Source organism: Micromys minutus, assembly GCF_963924665.1.
Source record: "Micromys minutus genome assembly, chromosome: 4".
Classification (NCBI taxonomy): Eukaryota; Metazoa; Chordata; class Mammalia; order Rodentia; family Muridae; genus Micromys; species Micromys minutus.
In genome coordinates, this window is record NC_137973.1 from 52,740,815 (window position 1) to 52,764,689 (window position 23,875).

Genomic DNA, 23,875 nt, shown 5'->3' on the forward strand with positions numbered 1-23,875 from the left:
GTATTCAGTCTTTGAGGAAGACGGGGCAGTTCTATGACCACGCTGCCCTGAATGTGAAACTGTACCTTTATATATAACCGTCATCCTCCTATCTGTTATCCCCTTTGTCATGCCATTTCCACTGTCCTATTACTATCTGTGAACTGCCTAGCAACCAATATGACTTAGTTATCATTTCTTACTATTTACTATTTATAAACTCATCACCTATAGACATTCTTTCTAATCTTTTATCAAACTTGACCCGGAAATTCATCTCTGCAGTTCTATCAGTAACTCATACTACAGAGCTAAACAATCCGACATTGTACAAACAGTACATTATTTTATAAATCAGACTGTCTTCCATTATTTTCACCATTACTAGTTTTATCATTTTGAAGAGATATTGGTTGGATTCTAGTATATAACCTCAAGCTCAGAATGTTTTTATGTTAAAGTCAACACTGTAGTATTTTATGTAAAATGAGAAGGTCTTCACTTTGGGCTGTTTCATGGTCTCATCTATGTAATCAATAAAGTCTATGATACAAAGTTTCCACTATATAATAAGTATAATGTACAGAAGCTTAGACAACACAAAGACTTCAAATGGCTGAGACATGGTTAAAAGAAGAATCATTTACATTTGCCATTTCACAATACTATTCATAAATAACCTTTATGTGCTCTGAGATTTTAGCTAATGTCATTCTATTAAATCTAAAAAGGCTAGCCTGTATTCTTTTAGTGTGATCTGTTGACTTCTTGTTAAATGTCTTTTGCATGGTTATTTCTAACATATTTTTACTATTAATTTTGAATTACTGAGTACTATGTGCCTCAGTCTGTGTTTGTTTTTCAAATTAACCCAATAATAGGGAGGATGCTTACTGAACTGCTTTAAGTTCATATTTCCCACATACCTTTAGGAGTGTTCAGTAATTTCTATTTCAAATATAGACACACATGTATATCCATATATATATATATATATATATATATATATATATATATATATATATATATATATATATACACATATACATACATGTGCATGCACACACGTACACTGTCCCACTCTCTGTGCACTACCCAGAAACCCTTTAAGCTTAATTCCAAGATCTTTGCATACTAATTCTCCTAACTAGACATTTTACAAGTCTCCTCCTACTATACACCTTTCCCTCCAAGTCTTTATTTTTATGTTTCTTCTTCCAGTCTTTAATTTCTGACTGTAGGCTTACTGATATTATGTATGACAAATAGAAGATCTAATCCTATTGTCATACTTAAATGCCGTTTTATATATGCATACTTTTAACCAGACAACTAAATTTTATATGAAGTCTTCAGGCTTGTCATGTTAAGACTTTCAGTACCTTCGACAAATGGCACTTACTACCAAATATAATCTTATTAAAAGATCTGGGCTTTGTATATTCAAATTGTTAAGTTGAAGGTACCCTGGAAGGTGCTACATCTCCAATGTCTCAGAAAACTGTTCATCCTATGAGATCACCACATAGCTCTCAGCCCTACAAAGGCAATTCAAACCTAGATATTGCAAACTTTCTACCAGTACAAATGTAACCCAGCTAGTATCACTCTGGTATGACTCCTATACCAACTTCTGTCTGCCTAAACTGTACAACTTCCCTTTATTCAGGATCCATGCCCTCAACTCCACATTTAGAATTCCAAGAGTTTCTTTGGTCCAGTGAAGCTTCTCTGCTTTGTCGATGTTGTAGTCATAGCAGTACAATGCTTCAAATCAGAGACCTAAAATCATCAGGAGACTCAGGGCAGGTATTTCCTTTTATTCAAGGTTCTATTTTCTGTTCATCAATTCCAGCAATCAACTTTGGTTTGTGGGCATAAAAATGACTGGAAAAAGGGTCAAGGCTACTACAGTTACTCATGTATTGTCCTAAATATTAACTTTTAGAACATTCGTACTTTCAAGTCCTATGTTATAGATCAAAAACCTGACAAAGCAGAGATGCAGACATTTAAACCTTTTTTTGTTTATTGTCAGAATCATGGCTTCCTGTCATCATGCTGCCATTAGCAAACGCTTCCATTCTTCGTCAACTGAAATGCTAGGATTGTATGTGTCTACATCAAACTGCATCAAAACACTAACAGCTAGCTGACTCAAAGAAATTTGTTCCAACCTTTTACGACCTTTATAAGGAAGAAACACAAACTAGTTTCAGGAATCAGGTATGAAATGTAGAGTCTTGAGGTAAATAATATTAAAATATAGTCATAAAGATCAATACATATTTCTTCAGACATTAAAATATTTTTTCAGACAACCAAGAAAAGCTCTAACTGTATAAATGCTCTTAAACTTGGTAAGTAGACAACAAAATGAAAATTCATTAAAAAGTCAGAGCACAAAGAATGAAAATATATGGAAGACAACAACTGTGTAGGTTTTTATCTACAGCAAAAACTTTGGGTTTTTATCTACAGCATAGCACATTAGCTTGTGATGTAAAATAATACAGATGGCACAAACACAAACATTGAAATAAGAAAAATGCAAAAATGAGGCATGTGAGAATGGTTTTGTGTGTGTGATTTCTTTGTCACTTAAAAACAAAGAAGCTTTAAATAAGAAGTTAACCGTGGTTAGTAAGAGTAAAGGAAACAGTTTCAGGACTAGCTACCGTATGACTAGGGCAGCGATTCCCTGGCATGTGGAAGAGCGTGGTGAGCTTAGTCTGTAGCATCACAGTAACAGGTAAATACATTCAATGAGATTTAAACACTACTAGCCCACAACATTAGCAATTTCAGGTTTCAAAACAAGTTATTCTGGCATAAATTATGCTTTGGCTTTAAGACTGCCCTGGGAAACAGTAAGAGAGCAACACTTACCTGTGACCACCATGCCACTCATATTAGAGTTGGGACTACTGAGAACACTGCCTGAGAGTAGCTCGTCAGATCCTCTCTAGAAAAACAAAACGATTACTGTAAGTCACTGTGATTAAAAAATTATACAAGTCTATTTACCTCTTATTTCTGACTTTTCTACTGCTGCATTCAACTGAATTCCTAAAAAAGTGGTTCTCAATCTTCCTAATGCTGTGACCCTTTAATGCAGTTCCTCATATTGTAGTGGCCCCCAACCTTAAATTATTTTATGACTGTAAATATATGATTTGCAGGGTATCTGATATGGGACCACTGTGGGAGTTGCAACAACACCCAGGTTGAGAATCCCTCTCCTAAAGCAAAGAATGACTTCTTCCCTTTTTATTCTCCCATCTACACCAAGTGAAAGAGTTCATTTCCTTCTTTCACCCAAGTTCTAATAAGAAAAGTATAAAATTCCATAATTGATTCTTTGGAAGGCTACACTTCAAATTTTTACCAAAAGGAAATAAAAAGGAGGCCAGAGGAGATAGCCTTTCTCAAAAGCATTACTTTCTCTTCCACTCTAACAGCTTCACTCACTCAGATATCACCCAAACTTCAAAATGGGGCACTTGTCATTAGCATAATAAAAAGGCAGGTATAAAATGCCAACAACTAGGACACTAAAAGTAAAACTAACATGGAAGGAATAAGAACTTATATTTGGAACAATATAACAAAAATGTATAAATAAATAAATAAATAAATAGAAGACAGAGAAAGGTTATATAATGTCTCACATGTTCAGACCACTTGGTAATGTTTTAGATATCTTGAAAATACCTGTATGTTATAAAAATATAATTCACTAGATAAGCATTTAAAGTAACTAAATAAACTATTCTATTTTAAGAATGTATACATTAAAACAAAGAATGTGTATATTTGCATAGAAGGGCATTTATATTTAAAATAACTAAATAATGTTGGATTATTTAAAGAATTTATCAGAATGTCATACACAAAAACCAAGATAATAAGCTATTAAATATTTGTATATTACAAAAAATAAAGACAGTTGAAACCAAATTATTATATACAATAATTTGGCTCCCAACTATAGGGTGAGGATTTCCTATAAAGAATAAAATCAGTCCTTCAGTAAATCACTCTATATCTGATTCTAAAAGTAAACAGGATTGGTCAGGGGGGGATCTTTGGTGTTTTATTTACCCAAACAGGTCACACCACCATTTAGAAGGGCTTCTAATGTCTAAACATTCACCATTACCCCAACACACAACCCAGCTTCCAAAAGTGGACACGACATCCTTTCAAATGTGTTATTATCACTGTATCTTTAAACTTGTTTGCTTTCTTTCCTACCGTAGGAGATCATAAGAAACTACCAAGAAATGGGTAGAAAATCCTGCTTCTCAATTAAAGGAAAGCTTTACTCTTTACATGCAGAAGGCTAGCTCTCTTCTTTTTCTCTACAACTAATCTTTTTGGCAAAATCTTCTGGAATCTTTTTTTAAATTGTATATTGGTCATTTTTTCATCCAATTTCATATCTGCTGTTGAGAGAACATTTTACACATTCTGTGAGAATACAAAGTTATTATTTCAAGGGTGACAAGTACTGAGGGCTAGCTATATCTCCAGCTATTCTACACAAGAAAATCATGCCCACCTTTTCAGAGTAAAAACTTTACCACTATTGTGATCAGGAGAAAGGGGTCTCCAACAATCTTAAGTTTACCACATCGACTAATACGATAATTTTAAATGAAATCTTAGTCAACCTACTTTATTAACTTGGACTTTATAAAAAAAACACACAGTAATAAGTAATGACTGTTCCATTTTGATGGTTACTGAAAACAAATCAAACTTTTAGTATTTAAATTCATAATCAAAACCTGTACTAATATGTAATCTTTAAAACTGTTCATTCACCTAAGATGCCTACTGGTTTTACATACAACTAAAAATTTTGTATGTCAAAATTAGCTTTAAATGTCTCTTGATAAATAAGAATGATCAGAGAAATGTAGACATCTATACAGGATAAGTGATGATTTCAAAAATGTATCTTACAGGATTAAGAAAATGTTCACAAAGACTAAAATTCTGTGAGAGAAATGAATATGCTTTTAAAGAGAGAGCGGGAAAGGGAGGGAGGGGGAAAGGAGGGAAGGAAAGAGAGAAAGAAAGAAAGCCATTAGTTTCAAAGATACAAAGTGGGTTTTCTTCTGTTAACAGTCTTCACCTATCATAATTGAGCCTAACAACCATCTAGTACTCCCTGGCAAAAGAGTTCCTAGTTGTACTGCCAAGAAGGCAAGCAAAAACTTTAAGCAGAAGTTGAGATGTCCAAGAGCCCCACTAGGTGAAGACTGACATCTAACCACGCACTTCCTACTCTAAAGATGCCAGCCTAGGAAATCATGTCCTGGAAAAAGAAAAAAGAAAAAAAAAATCAAATTCCAGAGAAAAACTAGACTTTCAAAAAGAATGAACATAGTCAGCCTTGATACAAAGGACAGAAGTACTACCTATTAAAGACTAGAAAAGCACTACATCACACAGCCAAAAAAGAAAAAAAATAATAATAATAACACACCCAATAGGATTCTGATAGCTAAAAGTTATATTGTAAAAACTAAAAACACAAACCTGCAGGAAGAATACCAAGAAGAAAGGAAAATGTAGCAGTTACACATTATCACAAGTGAGAAGAAGAAAAACACAGAAATCAAAAAAGCAAGATTGAAGCAATTTGGCTTGTTTAGATCATTTTCTTACACCTGCAGAAAGAAACTATTTTTAAAAATGTATTCCAAAGATCCCTATAAAAAAACTAAATCTAAAAGGAAATAGAGTAAATCCTATTAGTACATAGTTTCAAAATCCCATGCAAATAATGATTGCAATAAAGACTTTAATGAAATTAATAAAATGAATAACTTTAATAAGTTCTGTATGATATCATGAATATATGTGTGTGTACATTCATACACACAAGGTCTTCATTTCTGTTTTCTGGCATAAACCTCTAAAACTCTTCATGATACTCCCAAGATGGCTGATGGCTGGAAGGGCAGGCTCAAGATAGCTTGCTGGTCACTGGATGAACAAGGATGAAGAGAGGCGGAGGAAGATTAAGTTGATCACCAACAGCCAATCGTTTGTCATCATAACTACGTAATGCAGCCTCCTCCATAAAAACCCCAAAGGACTAGTCTCAGACTGTTCCCAGTTTTTAAGTGTATAGAGATTCCTGGGGATCTATGGCACCCTAGAAAAGCTCTCCATCCCTTTCTCACCTCAAGCACCTCTTCATCTCACCCTTAATAATGTTCTAAGTCTTGTTCTTTAGTAAATTAACTCAAGAAGACAGCCATGGGAACCACACACCAGAGGCTTCTGACAAGCAACCCAAAAGGAAAGAATTTGAAGACTGAACCCTCAACCTATAGAGTCTAAGGCTTTCTCCAGATACAATGTCACTTTATTTGGAGGACACCCAGCTGGTAATCTGTTACTAGATAATTACTTGTTTGCTGATTAAAAAAAAAAATAGCCTTCAAACTTTATGAGGTCAGGAAAGTCTTCTGTGTTGATTGCCACAGCATGGGATGGAAAAAAGAAAGTTAAGCTTGTTTTTTCAAACATATTCCAACAGGCTTTTGACAATCAACAGAAGACAGCCAAAAAAGCAAAAGAAACATTAAATGTGCAAGAAATGTGCTCATATAATTTCATCAACATGCAAATGAAACATGTGGCCATATTAAAACATGGGTAAAGCATGGGAGACAGCTTTCAAGACAGCAGAGTAAAAAAGCCCTAGTATCAAAGAAACACAAATTAAAACTATTTTGAGACACCGCCTCACCCCAATAAGCATGGCTATAATGAAAAAAATCTCACATCAAATCTTGAAGAGGGTGTAGAGAGAAAGGACTCCATTCACTGTTGGTAGTGATTGGGGTGTCTAATACAAGTATTGTGGAAAACCATTTGGAAACTTCTCAAAAACTTAAAAACAAACTACTACATGACTCAACTATTTAGCTCCTTGGCACACATACCCAGAGAATGCCATACCCTTCTATAGAGAGACCTATACCATGTTTACTGCAGCTTTGTTCACTATAACAAAAACCAGAAATTAACCTAGGTGCCCATCAACAGAAAAATTAATAATGAAATAGAGATATACATGTGTGTATATCACACACACACACACACACACACACACACAAAGAGAGAGAGAGAGAGAGAGAGAGAAGAGAAGAGAAGAGAAGAGAAGAGAAGAGAAGAGAAGAGAAGAGAAGAGAGACTGGGGGGGGAGTCTAAATCTTAAAGGAAAATGTAGCTAAAAATGTTGCAGGAAAATAGATGGACTTAGAATGTATAGTATTAAGCAAGACCACACAATCTCAGGACAAAAATCTGCATGCTCTATTCATATGTGAAATGTAGCCAATAATACATACATAATGTAAACAAATGTGCATGTGGGTAAAGTAACAGGTTATAAGGAGAACCAGAAAGGCTAAATATAAGAGGATGAGGACTGACTAAATTCAGACAATGAACATGAGTTATAAAAAGATACATATAAAGCTAATTATTTTTCTAATTCTAATTCTGTCATGTATCTTATTTTCTTCCTAGTGCTGGATAAGTGCATGTATGTGATGCTCGAAGTGTAAAGGCTAATGAACTTCCACATTAAAATAAAAGCAACCCAGAGATGGTGGCACATGCCTTTGATCCCAGCACTCTGGAGGCAGAGGTAGGCAGATTTCTGAGTTCAAGGCCAATCTGGTCTACAGAGTTCCAGGAAACCAGGGCTACAAAAGAGACTTTGCCTTTAAAAAACAGATAAATAGATAATTAGGTGGGTTGATGGGTAGGTGGATGGATGGCAAAAACAATGTACACTCCATTAATCAGGGGTTAACAACCAGAAACAAAACAAAAAACAAACAAATCCCACAACAAACCAGACTAACAAAAATTAAGAAACAAAATAAAGTGTCATTTAGAATTTGAAATGTAGCTCTCTTGCCTTCTTGCTCTCTCTCTGTCCTCTTGTCCCTTCCCTCTCTCCCCATTCCGCTTCCCTCTCTCCTCCTGCCTCTACTCCTCTATTCTCTCTGCCTTTCTGTCTCTACTCTCCTCTCAACTCCTCTCTCTATGAGCTGAATAAACTCTATTCTATACTTACAAAAGAAGAAGAATTTGAAACACTTCTGTACTAATCTGAGACATAAATCAGAATGAAACCCTGAGAAATAACCCACTGTTGCTGGGTAAAACCTAACATATCCAAGCCTCAAACGGTCATACATATAGCAGCACTGTTCAACTTTAAAACCCTTATCCCAAATATCCACCAAATGAGATAATTCGAGCATTTTCACAGAAGAGCTCTCCACAGTATTATGCAACTGCACATATAATTTGGCTAATTACTGAAATCTTCACTGAATCAAAACAGAAGTCACAGCCACAGTCAGGTGTACTGGCTCACATGGGTAATCCCAGCATTTGGAAACTGATAAAGAACTGCCTACATAATGAGTTCAAAGCCAGCATAGACTACAGTGTAAGACCCTCCCCCACCCCCCCAAAAAAATGATGGATAACTATTTTCACAAAATGTATTACATCTGTACACTCGTATACCTATGTGGACACACATGAACACATACATACACCCAAGTATCTGGGAGAAATTAAATTTTGGGATTCTCAGGGACATGAGTGAATGCTCATACCTTGTGTGTGACATGACATAATTGCTTATAACCTACACACATCTCCAACATATACTAAGTCTTGAAGTTACTTACAAAACATAATACAAATTATACATAAACAACAGGTTCACTACATTGTTTACAAGAAAATGTCTTCACATACTCAACCAATTTAGCTTTCTTGCCTATTCATCACGGCTTGCTCAGCCTGCTTTCTTATAGAACCGAGGACACCAGTCCAGGAATAGTACTGCCCACAATGAGCTGAACTCCCTCCCATCGATCACCAATTTAAGAAAATGCCCTACAGCTTGATCTTAAGGCAGCATTTTCTCAACTGAGATTCCCTCATTTAATATGACTCTAGCTTGTGTCATAAAGCTAGCCAGGAAATATCTCCTGAAGTTGAAGTTACAAAAGGTTATAAGATGCCTGTTATGAATTATGGGAGCCAAACCCAGATCCTCTGAAAAAGCAGCAAACATACTATTCTGCTAAGTCATCAATCCAGGTCCAAAATTTGTTTTTTAATGGCAATATATACATGAGATATACAAAGGAAGAAAGCATAGACCACCATATTCTTTCTGGCCAAACAGTTCTGGCAGACTCAAGAAAAACAGGTCAAAACAGACTGAAAATCTGTTTTATTCTTTCGAAAACATCCTAATATTGATTTATCCATTCTATTTAGATGTCCATGAAATCCACTGGAATATAAACTCTATAATATATTCCACATTTATGCAAAGGAGTAAGATGTTTTTCCTAAGAAGCATAATGAAAAAGAAAAATTCAAGTTCAACTGGTTTAACCAGATAGAATTTTGAAATAAGTTGTAAATAACTGAATCAAAAAAGAAATCTAAACTTCAAACACAGACTTACTTGAAGATCTTGGCATAGGAAGTATAAATCATAAGCTGAAAATCTGTTTAATCTTTCTCACAGTAAAACAAATCCAAATTAATTCTGTATTTGGATACTTTCTCACCCACCAGACTAGTAATACTTCCAACTTTTTCTTTTCTTGAGACAGGGTCTTTCAGTGGGACCCAAAGCTAACCTGATTATTCTCCAACAGCTAGCTGGCAAGCCCTAGAGATCCTGTGCCTCCCCTACCACACACTTGGGGCTCCAAGCACATGCTACAAAATCTCTTTGTACTATGAGACACTGGCATTCAAACTGTGCCTGGATAGCAAAACTACCCCCACAAAAACACTTAGGAAAATCTAGTAAAACTGTATTTGTATTACACATCGATCCAACAATTTCATACTCGGGACTTGTTCTAAAGAAATACTAGTTCTTTTTCATCCTGGCAAGAGAAAAACAGTGAAAGTCTACAGAAGGCATGTTTTCTTATTAGAGCCATACAATGTTGTCCAGGAGGTATAGTTAGTAAAAGGCCAAGATATAAGTAAGAGATTATGCATTATGTTTTCTACCTATTGGGGGAAGGAAAATGAAGAAATTTATATTTGAATACAATAAGTAAGTTGAATAACCCAATCAATACACATATAGAGAATACAAACTTATCAGAGGTTTAGTTAAGTTTCTTCGAATGTAGCTTGTTTCAGGTCATTTTATTAACTTCAGGAAAGTTAGTTAAAAATAATTTTTAAAATCAACTCCAAAAACAAAATTAATATTATTTTGGTGGTAGAATAAAAGAGTAATTTCAAAAAACTTTAAAGTTCAATCATTACACTGAAATACAAAACATGCCTAAAGACAAAAACAGGACTATAAAAAAAAAAAAACCTCATATTAAATAATGTTAGTACAGTATTAACATGGCTTTTAAAAACTAGTGTGGTTTTTTAAAAGCTAGTGTTTCTTAAAATGCTATGTGTGGTATACCAAGGTTAATATTAGCAAGCAAGACTTTTCAGGGACAAGAGATAACATAAAATCAGGGGACTGGAGAGATGACCCACTATTTAAGAGGACTTGTTCTTAACAAAGATTTGAGGTTTGATTCCCAGTACCCACATGTATATTTTCAACTGTCCATAACTCTAGTTTTAAGATGTACATGATACACAAACATACATATTAGCAAAACAAACACATAAAATAACTCTGAAAAAGAAATCAAATAAGTATTAAAAACAGTATTTTTAAAAAATCAAATAACCAAAACCAGTATACTTTTAAGTATAAATGAGAAATAAAATAATAAATGAGCTCATAAGATATTCCTATCAAAAGTGCTACCTGTCCACTGAAAGGGTCCTGAAGCAATAACAGTCTTAAAGCAAGTATCTTCCTGGCACATCATTACTGTGATATCTAGGGAGCACTTTCTGCATCCTGGGTACAAGGACTTTTGAAAAACACGGTTGATTCATTTTAAAACAAAGATACTTCAACCAAGTATCAAAAGTTACTGGTATTTGAAGCTCCACCTGCCCAAGATGTAATAACATTTTAAAAAGAGTCAGTGTAATAGACTACAAAACAAATGTTATAAAATCTTTAATTTTAAAACAGTAATAATAATAAAAAGGGCACCCACACCAACTACATTGGAGGTTGAAAAACTGTAATGAGGTGGAGGTTTATGAGACCAAAGCCCTCCCTCCCCAAGGAAGTATTAACAGTCAATGTTTTTGCTGGGAGAGGGGCTACCATTTTTTCAGTGGTGCAGCTACTGATAAGTTTCCCATAGTAAGTAACTTCCCACCCAGCAGGGGACTTGTTGGGAAGGAGTGTTATAGCCAAGAGAGTAAGGGGGGAATGAAAGCAGAAAGTAAAAATAGTAACAATTACAATTCATTATATACATGTATGAAACTATCAGAATAAATCTATCCTGCTTAAGTTTTAAAAATTCTATGTGGCTACAGTGTAAACAAGTAATTCATGAGCGAAGTTCTTAGAGGACTTTTAAAATACGAAGAGAAAAATTATTTCACAATACCAGTAAGATTACACAATCATTTGTTACTAGAAATGAATAAGTGATAGGAGCATTCTATAATGAGTATGTCAAACTGACAACAGTTCACCCTACTAATGAATGTCACCAAGTGAAGGAGACATTCTGTTCCTCCTGAAATAATACAACAAAAATGACATAGCATACCAAGATATTCTTGCTAAAACTTAAATCTATATCAAGTTTAATTTATAAGTTCATAATTAATAAAAATATGAGGAACATACGAAATAAGCTGTAAGTAATAGAAGACTGAAGTGTAGAAATTGTACCAATGACTCAGTTTCTCTAACAAAGAAATGACAAGGGACTGGTATAAGAAGAGACTGACTAAAAGGGCTCTAAGAGACATTATCAGCATGTTAGCTTTTCTTTGTTCCTAAAAGAAAAACAAAATCAGTTTTAAATTTTACTGTATAAAAAGAATACTGTCAATATAATCAATACATAATCCTTAATTTTGATGTATTTTAGTGAGAAATGCAATACAGTTCAAGATCAACTTAAAGTAGACAAAATATGGGTCTGATTGTGTGTCAAACTTTTAACACATTCTTAACTAGTGGAATGCACTAGAGCAGTACTTCTCAATCTGTGGTTCCTAATCCCTATCACAGGGGTCACATATCCAATATCCTGCATGTCAAATACATTATAATCCACAACACTAACCAAAGTACAGTTATAAAAAGTCATTAAGTTTTTCTATAAATTTGTATTTTAGTACAATAATATTAGAAACGATTACTATTCAATTACTAGTCATAGGACTCTTGAACACAAAGCTAAAATATGAGATTCGCCACTTTCAAATCTGTTCCAGTTACTCCAATAACTTCCAGGTACCTGTGAGAATGTTTCAGTTGTTTGCTTTAAAACAATAGACTCCCAAAATCCAAACAACAGCAATAAAACTTAGGATATCTAAAAGTGTGTAACCATTTAGTATTGTCAGAAGTTAAATCTGTGTTGTAATGTATAACTTTTCATGAACATTATTGTTTTATAGGGTTTATTAAGTGGTAGAAAGGATCAGAATCTGGTATAAGGTACACTGAATGAGCTAATTATCACTTCTTACAACACCTTTTTACCCATAAGTTGTCCATCCTTTATTTCCTTCTTTTGGCTTTTTGAGTCAGGGTTTCTCTGTAGCCCTAGCTGTTCTAGAACTCATTTGGTAGATCAGGGCAGCCTCGGAGTCAGAGTGCTAAGATGCTTGGCTCCTCTCCATCCTCTTTCATTACTATCTCTCATTTGCCTCAGAACTGATACACATTTATAGAATTCACAAAACTGCCCACAGCCTGCAGTTGTTTGCTATACTCTTTTGTGATTCATTATATTCTCTACATTTCCAGTAAACTTACTAGTGTTGTACATAAAAACCTATCAGAGCTTTGGTGTATGGTGTTGCAGTGGTATGAGGAAGGTGAGTTACTAAGTAGCAGGATTTTTTCAATTAAAATGAGGTACACTTAACAAGTGTATATTTATCACCAACGATATTCCTTTGTATTTTGATTCATTTTGTTTTGCTAGACTGAGAGAAAAAACTATTGACCAGTACTCATAACCAAAGGGGGGAGGGGGAGAAAGATACTACTCAAACTATTAAACCTGGTGCTAGTTCTGTCAGTCACCAGACTTGTCACTGCCTCAGTGTATGCTGCTCTGTGTTCTTCCCTGTCTCTCAATCCATGTACTAGAAAGAAGGGCTTACTATCTCCAGGGAGCCCACTCTGATCCTGTCATTCAGAAGTAACCCTACCATAGCTGCATGGTATTTACTTAAAACCTTGAATCTCCCAGGAGATGTGATCCTTCTAAAGACTAGATATTTCATTTGTTCAACAAATAGGAACGTAGTAAAATCAGTATTTATCTTTTTAGTTACTGCTAAACCATTCATGAATTATAGCCCACGACATTTTCAGAGTCCTTATGTATTAACTGAGTATCTACTATTTAATATGTATACTTAACAAAGGAGTAAAAAAAAAAAAAAATCAACAAACTGTTTAGAAGCCTATGTGCAACAGAGTTGGTATTCAATAGGTATTATTTTATAAAACTTGAAATTTTTTGAAAAAAATAAGTAGCAAAAGTATATGCTATGGTACTAAGAAGAATTTAATCAAAATCTAAACAAGAAAAAAAGAAAATCAACAAAACCAACCTTTTGAAACACATACCTTATTTTAAAAAAAATGTTACATTCAACTATTACCAAAAGATAGGCTTAGTATTAGTTAATCACTCATTAATACAAACCAATGAAAAGAATTCAATAGCCATACAGTACAACTTAAACTGTGAGTTAGGGATTTATGTGTTATTTTTAGAACAGAATTCAATTTGGTTAAAAAAAAAAAAAAGCAAGCTACTTTTAACAACAGTAATACTTTATTATCACTCCAGTTATAAACAGATCTTGATTTTAGTTACAAAAAAATGCTACATATTTACAAGCCTGCACCAAAAGTTGCTGTATTAAATAGCCACAAACAAAATAAGACATAAGACAGCATATTAGAATATATAATAGCTAAAGCCCTGTATCAGAAAAGGTCTGTGAGTGCTTAGCTTTTGTCAATCTGACATAAGCTAGAGAAGAGACCCAAGACAAAGGAACTGCCTCTGTCAGACTGACCCATGAACTAATCTATGGGCTTTTTTGTTGATGATTGACAGGAAGGGCCCAGGCCACCATAGATAGTAGATAGTGCTGCCTCTGAGAAGGTGGTTCTGTGATGTACAAGAAAGCTGACAGAGCAAGCCATGGAAAATCCAGACTCCTGCATGGTCTCTACTTCTGTTCCTGCCTTTAGCTTCTGTTCTGGTTTCCTTCGATGACAGACTAACTTGTAAGCCAAATAAGCCTTTCTTCCCCAAGATGCCTTTTCAGCCATGGTGTCTATCACAGCAACAGCAACGGGGAAGCAAGTACAACCAGCAGTAGAAAAAGCATGCACCTTTAATCCTAGCCCTTGGAGAGGAAGGAGAAGCACAGCTGTGAGCTCTCGGTCAGGCTGGTCTACACAATGATTTCTGAGACAGAGCTACACAGTGAGAATATGTCTCAAAAATTAAATAAATAAAAATAAAGACAAAAATTTAATTTTTGCAAGAGGCAAAGACAAAATGAAATAATGAAGACAAAAAATTGACAGAAAACTTCATGAAGCTGAAGCGAGGACATTAATAATATGAATCAACAATCAAAGCAAAGGATGACTAATCAGTGTAGGAAAGCAGAGCGCTCAAGTGACTACAGGTTCTACACTATGAAAAGCATGAAGAAGGGCCAAGTGCCATGGTGCACAGCTGTAATGTCAGTCTCCCAGGCAGGTAGACCTGCGACTTCAAGGTAGGCTTCATCTACATAGAGTTTTAGGGTGGAAAACAGTAACAGTAAGTAAGATCCTATCACGGAAAGAAAAGAAAAGAAAAAAGAAAAAGAGAAAAGAATGAAGGAAGGAAGGGAAAGGAAAGAGAAAGAAAGAAACTAAGGAAAAGGAAAACAATAGAAAGCATAAACAATTCTCAGTTTGTAGCTTAAAATTTCCTCACAAAGAAAATAAACCCAAGACCTACAGAGCTTCACTTTAAAATGGCATTTCTTCTATAACTAATGGATTGTAGAACTCATGAGCAAAGAAGACAGAACATTCACCCTAAATGGAAGAACAAGGTAAACACTGGCAACTCTTACCACTTTCATCTGACTTAATACTTACTACCAGTCACAGACAAGAAAGCAAATGGCCACCAAATAGCTGGTCATTAATGGAAACCGTGAAAATTCTGTTAGAATCTAAAACAGATTTAAAACCTGAATTTGGCAAAAAATACAGAACACAAGAACATAACAAACATCGTATTTCTAAACTCTTGCTCCAAACAATCAAAGCTGAAACACTTTAACTACAGAAGCTGTGGATACTGAGGGATGAGTTCAACATAAAATGAACAAAATGTATATAAAACTTTTCAGTGAAATCTTAAAGACTAATGCCCCAAAATTTAAAAACCAATGTGAATGAAGAAATAAACATGATTCTGTCACTGATAGGAAAAGTCAATATTAAGCTGTCCTTTTTCAAATTGCTTCACAAATTCAAGCCAAGTCCAGTAAATATTCCAGTTTGCCTTCTGTGACTCAGAAGAGCCAAAACAACTTTGAAAAACAGAGCAAGGCAACTTGATTTCAAGAGTTAGTATGTAACTTATTATCAAAACAGTATGCTTTTGACATCTAGACAGATAAAACTGGGTCCACAGGAAAGAGTATAGACATAAAATCATATATAGGCAAGTTTTTTAAGGCAACTTGTTTTTGACAAAGCTACAAGACTAATGCAAACATTCTTTTTAGCAAACACTGCTAGAAAAACTGATGTCCACATGTAAAATAATAATTTTCAGTCCATGTTCTGCAGCTTTTTCAAATGGTTGAAGTTAGAAGATGACCTAAGTTCTGGTGGCAACCTATCTGCTTGCCTTCATCCTCAAGGGCAAGTTTGTGTATCTTACTGATGCATTCCTTCACTGCCATTATAGAACCTACTTCAGCATTCTGATGTGTGCACATAACCAGCTGGCACTGGAGTCTCTTAGGCGGAAAAACTATTGAATTCTGGGACTTTTGGTCATGAGACAACCATTGTTAGACTAACTAAATCACAGCTGTGGTCATTTGATTGAAAATAGCCTCATTGATTCAAAGGGAATGCCATTATTTGAAAGGAGGGTATGTGGCCTTGCTGGAGGAAAGGGTGTCACTGGGGAGGGGCTTCCAGATTTCAAATATTCAAGCCAGGTTTCTCGGTGTGTCTCCGTTGGTCAAAGTCTGTGCGTCTGTCTTTGTGTATGCCCCCCTCCCTCTCTCTCTGTTGCCTGCCAATCCAGATGTAGAACTCTTGGCTTCTTCTCCAGCACTGTCTGCCTGCATGACACCATGCTTCCTGCCATGATGATAATGAACTAATAAACCTTTGGATCCTTAAGCCAGCCCCAATTGAACATTTTCCTTTATAAGAGTTGCTTCCATCACAGTGTATCTTAACAGCAACAGAAATCCTAGGACAACAACCTATAAGCTACTCTAATAGTAAAGTTGCATACACACATATATACATATGTACAATGTACATGTATATGTATATATTTGATTTTGGGGGTGGGCACTGATTGATTCTATAAATTCTCTTATTCAAAAGAACCCTGACTGTAATATGCCAGTCATGGTGGTGTTAAGTCTTTAATCCCAGAACTCGGGAAGCAGAGACAGGCCGACTTCTAGCTGGAGACTAGCCTGATCTATACAGTGAAACCTTATCTCAAAAAAAACAAAAGAGAACAACAGCTGGCACAAGGCACACCGAAAATGCTCATAACAGATACCACACAAATACAAATTAAAACCACAATTAAATTATCACTTCACACCCACTAAACATTAAAAAGCACTAAGAAGTCTCTGGAGGAACTGATTTTCATATCCTGGTAGTGGCAAGACGGTGCAACCACTGTGGAAAAGAGGCTCAATTAGTTAAACATATGCCTAACATATGATTCAGCCATTCTTAACAATGGGCCCCAAAAGAAATAAAAGCATATGTCTCCACAAAAACATGCAGAAATGTTCATAGCAATTTCATAATATCCCTAAGCACAAATGCCCACTACAGGTTTCAGTTACCGTATAGCATGGCAATACTAAGCAAAGAGGGGAAGAGAACATGGATGCACGTGTAATAACTTCTGAGTGTTACAGAGCAGAGGGCCTCCCTGAGTCCCTTCATTTAAAATCCTAAAAATACAAGTAAATCTATAGTGACAGCAGATCACTTGCTTCTGGGGGAAGTAAAGGCAAAGGGGATGGATGACAGGGCAGGAGGGCTTCACGTGAGTGTGTATATACAAACACTGCATACTTCAAACACAGGCAATTTATGGCATATACTAAAATAAAAATTTGAAAGGTCAGAATACAATATATTTGTACAAAAAATAAGATATGCATATTAATGTGAAAATCAGTAATTTTCAAAAATATAAAAAACTTATAACATCTACACCTAAGCAAATGAATTGTGAATCAAGGAAAAATGCATATTATATTTTCAATTATTTTAAAAACGCATATATATTACTTTCTTAACAATCATTTACTTGTAAGAAAGTTTCAGTGCTTGTACATAATTCTGCAACCAGCAAAAGTATTTAACCAATATAATAAAAAATGATAAATTAATTTTTAACTCTGCAGACTTTTATACAGAACAACTTTTTAGAATGAGTAGTGAATATTTTTAAACAATTTTCTAGTAACAGACCACAGAGCTACTAGTTAACTCATTTTTGTAACTTATCTTCTAGTAATAGATAGACCACAGAATTATTAGTTAATTCATTTTGACAAAGTACTTTGCATTATTTATTCTTTTATATAATTCACAAGAGAAATCTATTTTGATAATAACTACAATATCAATACATTTTATACTCCTGAGTTATCCCTGACTTCAAAGCTCTTTAAAAGTATCTAAACTTGAAAAATATGACTGTCGATAAAACTAAACGGTTCTATACAATGAACTGAAAAAACAAATCCTAAAGCATGAGCATCTAGATCTTTCTCAGACAAACACAGTCACAGCTCCTAACCATCATGAATACAATTGTTTAAGACCCAAGAAAAATACTGAGGGTCAACCTCACTAAATCAGAAACACAGTTCTCCTAAGGGAATTTATATTTGTGGCATTTTATACTTATCCTTAAAGATTGAGGGGCAGGAAAATCCCATTTCAGGCTTGGGCATAAGTTAAAAGACAAAGAATACAACAAGGCAGAAAGGCTTGCAACCAAGTATCTGTAATGCACCAAGACATTAAAAGGCCAATGCCTTCAAGGAAGCACCAGATGGTAGGCATGGAGTCAATTGTAAAGGCTGAGCAGATTTTCTACCCTAGAAGTTAGTGAAAACCTACTACATACAAGAAAGCTCTTTAGCAACTCAAGCTGAAAGTACTTAAAGCAACTGTGTTGTTCTTTGATGTCAGGACAACTGATTTCCAATGTGATTCATTCCTAACACACACATTTCACTTTAGTCAGAGTCAAACTGTTTTGAACTAACAAAGTAAACACTACTTAAAGAGATTTTAAAAAACATCTTATTATCAAGTAATTAACATACCATAGTCATTAACACTATCCAATTGTACAGCTGTTTGTAGATTCTGACTTTACAAATTAAAGAAAATATTTTATGCTTGGGTTTTGTTGTCAGGACTAACTAAAATTTTCCACTCTTTACAATGGTATTATATTCAACATTCCTAGTTGCCACTTTACTTTCAAACAATCTCCTACCTTCACACCAACAGCAACCTCAGTGACAATTCTGTAAAGAAAAAAGTAAAAAGTGTCAACCTCTTACTCTAATGAGCACTGCTCAACTTTAAAACTTTTAAGATCTTGCATAAATTCTCCAGGTACTGGCAATCCAGTTAAAAACAAATACACAGATGCTTCGTAATACTTTTTTTAACTATTGTTTACCTGGATATTTTTTTAGAAAAAAACTATGAAACATGAGATATTTCAGTCAGTTTATGATCATTTTTAAGAACCTTTAACAGTAGAAACACTATGCTATTCCTACAGTGCTTGTATACTAAAATCAGAAATATAACTCAAGTTCTCTGGTAATCTATACAGAATCTGGGAATTGAAAAATCGTTTGGAGAGAATTCAGAACACGTCTGAATCTATATTTCATGTGAAAAATAATATCCCATTAAGACAATTTGTGGCAATGATTTTTAAAGCCTGTTACCTTTTTATTATCTCTTTAAAAACATCAGATAACTAAGTCTAGACTGATAAACCACTGAATAAACTCAGATTTTTACTTTTGGACTCTTCCAATCCAGACACTCGTTTTAATAAATGTTCGCGTTAACTGAGTCTCTTTTAGTCTCCCTGCCCCTCAATGAACAATGAGTTGAACTGGGTCGTTTGGGATGTGGAGTTAAGAGGGCGCGACATTGGTCCTCGTCTTTTTCCTCACAGCTCTCAGCTCTACCAGCATCCTATCTTCACGCCCTGCCTCTCAAAGATGCAACACGACTCTGATCCATGTTCCGTGTTTGTTTGGGGTTTTCTGTTTTGTTTATTTTTTCACCATAAACTAATCAAAGCGGGGAAGGGGGGGAAGCCCTGTGTGGATTATCTCGTCTCTGCCTTGCAAGGCTTGGTGGCCTCTGCCCATGTGACTGATGCCACCTCGAACACTTTCATGGGGTTTTGTTTTGCTTGTGGTTTAATTTCTGGGCCCTTTGGGCCAAGCCTCGAATTTTTTTGTTGTTGTTGTAAAGGCATTTCGATGGCCTCCCGCCCCCGCTCCCAGACTCCGGTGAAAACAAAGGAGTGTGACATGTGCCCTCCCTCCCTCCCGCCGCCACGCGCCCTCCCCTTCCCCGCAGCTCCCACTCCGCGCTCCCGCCGCGGTGTTTCGGGCGAGGCCGGGGATGGCGGGCCTCCGGCTTCGCGCTCCGCACAGGCCTCCGCGGCTTGGCCCGAGCCGCCGCCGCCGCCGCCACCCCAGGGTTCGGGTCTACCCGCGGCGTCGACATGGCTCCCGAGGGGGCAGGGCCGCACCGGGTTTCCCACCCCATCCCCCGCCGTCAGGCCGCACCGAGTCCCCGCAGAAGCCCCGAGGCCTCGCCGGCCTCCCGGCCGCGGCGGCCGTTCGCGCCGGTAGCCCGAGCGGCTGAGGGAAGCCCGGGGAGGGGTGTGTGTGATGGGGCGGGGGTTGGGTAACGGCGGCGCGGCCTGGGAGGGGCCGCCCGAGCCCCGCTCCCCGACCGGACCCCGACCCCGGCCGGAGCCCCGCGGGCCTCCTCTCCCTCCCCCGTCTCCTCACGGGCTCCGGTACCTACCCGTCCATTGCCGAACCGGACAAAGCTTCGCTCCCAAGAACCGAGCCACGCAGCCAGCGAGCCACACAAGCGGCGAGAAAATGGCGGCCAGGGCCCGACGGAAATTGCCGAAGGTGCCGGAGCGCACGGGGCAGCGCGCGGCGGCGGAAAGAGCCGAGCGCGCGGGCGCCGGGCGGCGGGAGACGAGCGGCGGGGCACAGGGACCGGGGGAGTGGGCGCCTCCGCCGTTGGCTGCCTCCGCCTGCCCGCGCGCTTGCTCCCGCCCTCTGAGACCAGCCTGCTGCAGTGGCTGGCTGGGCGTCCTGGGTTCCCTTCCGTGGGCGGTAGGAGTGGGACAGCCTGCACCGCGGAATGCCCCAGGCTGGCCCGGACAGCAGGGCTGCTCTCAGGTCGCATCCACTTTCCCCTCCACCCACAAAGGCCCGATGACCCTTCTTCACCCACTCAGCTCTAGAGAAAAGAGCTGCATCCTAGACCGTGTTGACGAACTGAACATCCTTAAAGAGCTTACCCCACTGGCCAAGACCCATTGCTTAGTAAAATAAAACGACACCTCCTAATAAGGACCGCTCAGCAGATTGCCCTTTGCTTCCAAACCTGGAGTCAATCAGGCCAAGAGGAAGAAAGGGTGATTCTTATTTGGGTTGGTAATTGTGCATCTGTTAGGGGAAAAAAAAAAAACATATATTCCAAGATCCCTAGATGGGAATGGCCACAGGCTGAGTGGTGGAGTCCAACATTTGGGGGATAGGAAAAGGGGAGAAGAATTGAGTTAGCACTCCTTACAGAGGATGAAAATGTTAAAACGGCCTAGACAAAATCACCTTTTTCCATAGGACTCCAGGTTTTAATATAGTACAGGTTTTTCGTTTTCCTTTAGTGTGTTTGTACCATAGCCTCAACAATGTTTGGTTTCGGAGAATGTTCTCCGCACGACAGTAATGGCAGCACCATCTTTTGCTCCTCTCTACCTCCTCCAGCACTTACCTACTGTGTTCTCCATCTCCTCCAGATCTCCTCCTCTCCTTCAAGAACCCGCTGGCATTACCGCCTTGAATTCCACTTCACTAAATGGGAGACTATATTATTTTTAAATGATAGGCCAGAACCTGGCCCCAGCTACTTCAGAGGATGAAGCAACTTAGTGAGACCCTGTTTCAAAGGCAATCAACACCAACTACACGCACACTGTTGCTATAAGAACTTTTCAAAGCCATCACCTGCTCAGATACTTTTGGTTTGCCTCAGAGATTGTCCATTATTTTTAAAAATCTAATTTCCTATAACACCTTCCTTCTACCTACACTATCGATTTATGATACATAAAGGACCCATTATCATTTCCGTTAACAACAGTTTGTCATAGGTTGTGGTTTCGTTTTCGTAGTTTCAACTCAACAATTAAATCTCTATGCTCCCAAAGGGAGGCTGGGATACAGGATTCCTTCTCCAGATTCCTCACATTAGCTCAATCAACACTGATAACTGGTTCTTGCTTTATCTCAGGGAAGACAATCTGTGTCTGTAGGAACAGAATCTTTTTTCTGTCAAATGTCACATGTTCACTAAAATACATTCTTTGTTTTACTTTCTGATCAAGTATAAGAGCAAACACACAACATAGTCAATATGCTGGCTTATGTAAGTCAGTACTTCCTAGAAAATATGTGATGTAGTTCCAAAGGGAAGACAAAGTACTAGATTTTTAAATGTAGTAAAGAAATGAAGGTACGAAATATAATGTAAATCGAGAGAGATACTAATGTACCAGCAGACAGCAATAGGTTCCCCCTGTACATCTTCCTGCGGTTTCCTTTTCTGCCATTTTCTCAGTGGTAAACCATGGCTGGAAAATATTAAGTGTAAAATCTAAAATTAATTTATAGGTTTAAGATTCTGTGCCATTGTGAGCAGAGCATGATGAACTCTTCTCCATCTCACTCCCCAGCCAGGGAATGAGTCCCTTCCATGTTCAGAGTATCAAGGCTAAATATGCTGTCTTCCAGTTAGTTCAAAGCTGGGCAGGTATCTCTCACCAGCTTAACTACCGTAGTATCTCGGGGTTTGTATATGCAGGAGTTCCTTATTTTTACTCAACTCCCAAAGCACAAGAGTAGTGCTTCTGGCATTCCATATGCCAAGAAATTGTCATATGTCGAGAAATTGTAAAATGCTCCCTTGGAGGTGAAAAAGCAACAAAGTATCTTAAGTCCGGAAACATGTTCTCTGACTTTCCTTAGTATGTTTATACAGTTGCTCAGCTTTTATTATTGTTAATCTCCGGCTATGTCTAATATCCTAGTAGTGTGAGGTTAGCTTATTATACAATGTTTACAGAATGAAATAACAGATATAGAGGATGGTACCACCTGCAATCACAGGCATCTGGTGGTAGGAAAAGTCTGTATTCACTCTATGCTATATACCACAAAAACACATCCATGAAAGCCTGGCTTCACGTTACAGATGCTCCATGTATTAGCTTTGTGACACTGGACATGGTCAACAAAACCCAAGGATGAAGTATTCGTTCATGAGAATGAGATTGAAAGTAATGTCATCATCCAAATCCGAGTCCAAATGACTTGACTGTCTGCAATAAATGCTAAGAAACAGTGCTGCTATCACCTTGATTGTTGCTTGGATGGTGTTGTTCTTGTCACTGATCCTCTTCTCTGGAGAAAAAGCAGGCCGCACCATTGACTTTTGGAACTTCCGAGGCAGCCCATATCCATACAGGTACATCTGTACAGACATTTCTCCCAAAGGTTAAACATGCCAGTCATAACATTAGATTGGCTCTTGTTCAGATGAATAAACCAGGAGAAATGTCACCAGCAGATTTGTAGAGTCCCACCCATATGTCGATTTGTGAGATTGTATGGGTTACCTGTGGGCTGGATTATTAAACAGTAGAGGATAGCCAAGCCTTGTAAATGCCGACAAGATTCAATTCATGTTTTTGGACTCCTAACAGAAAAGGGTAATAACAAGTAAAGTGGCTAGACGGTATGCTTTTATACCCAGCTCTTCTTTCAGTACAGTGATTTGTTCTTTTCCATCTGAATGCTAACTGTTTTGACCTTTCACAGAGAATTTTTCACTTATGTGAACAATCATTAAATTTACATTTCAGCCTAAGCCAAAATGAGGTCTAATACAGATGCAATAAAAATAGGAAACAGGGCCATGTTCACAACAATAACACTTTATTCTTAGAATAGTCTGCTTAGAGTACTGGAGTATTGGCTAACTTTTCAGAATGACAAGAGAAATAATAATGTACGGATTAGGTAATATTTTATGTTTGACTAGGTAATATGAACTCAAAGTAGATAAAAGGAA

General features: G+C 37.2%; 1 protein-coding gene across 4 annotated transcripts in view; it reads right to left on the minus strand.

Moving 5' to 3' along the window:
• The window catches only part of PTBP2 (polypyrimidine tract binding protein 2), a 57,057-nt gene extending 36,458 nt beyond the window's left edge, over positions 1-20,599 (minus strand). For all 4 annotated transcript variants that reach the window (XM_080915929.1, XM_080915928.1, XM_080915927.1 and 1 more), the window contains exons 1-3: positions 20,531-20,599; positions 18,960-18,990; positions 2,869-2,944 (exon numbers count right to left, since the gene is read on the minus strand). In XM_080915929.1, coding sequence (XP_080772055.1) covers positions 2,869-2,944; positions 18,960-18,990; positions 20,531-20,538 — 115 coding nt within the window. In that variant the 5' untranslated portion in view covers positions 20,539-20,599. The remainder of the gene's footprint in view (positions 1-2,868; positions 2,945-18,959; positions 18,991-20,530) is intronic.
• Between the last annotated feature and the right edge of the window lie 3,276 nt (positions 20,600-23,875).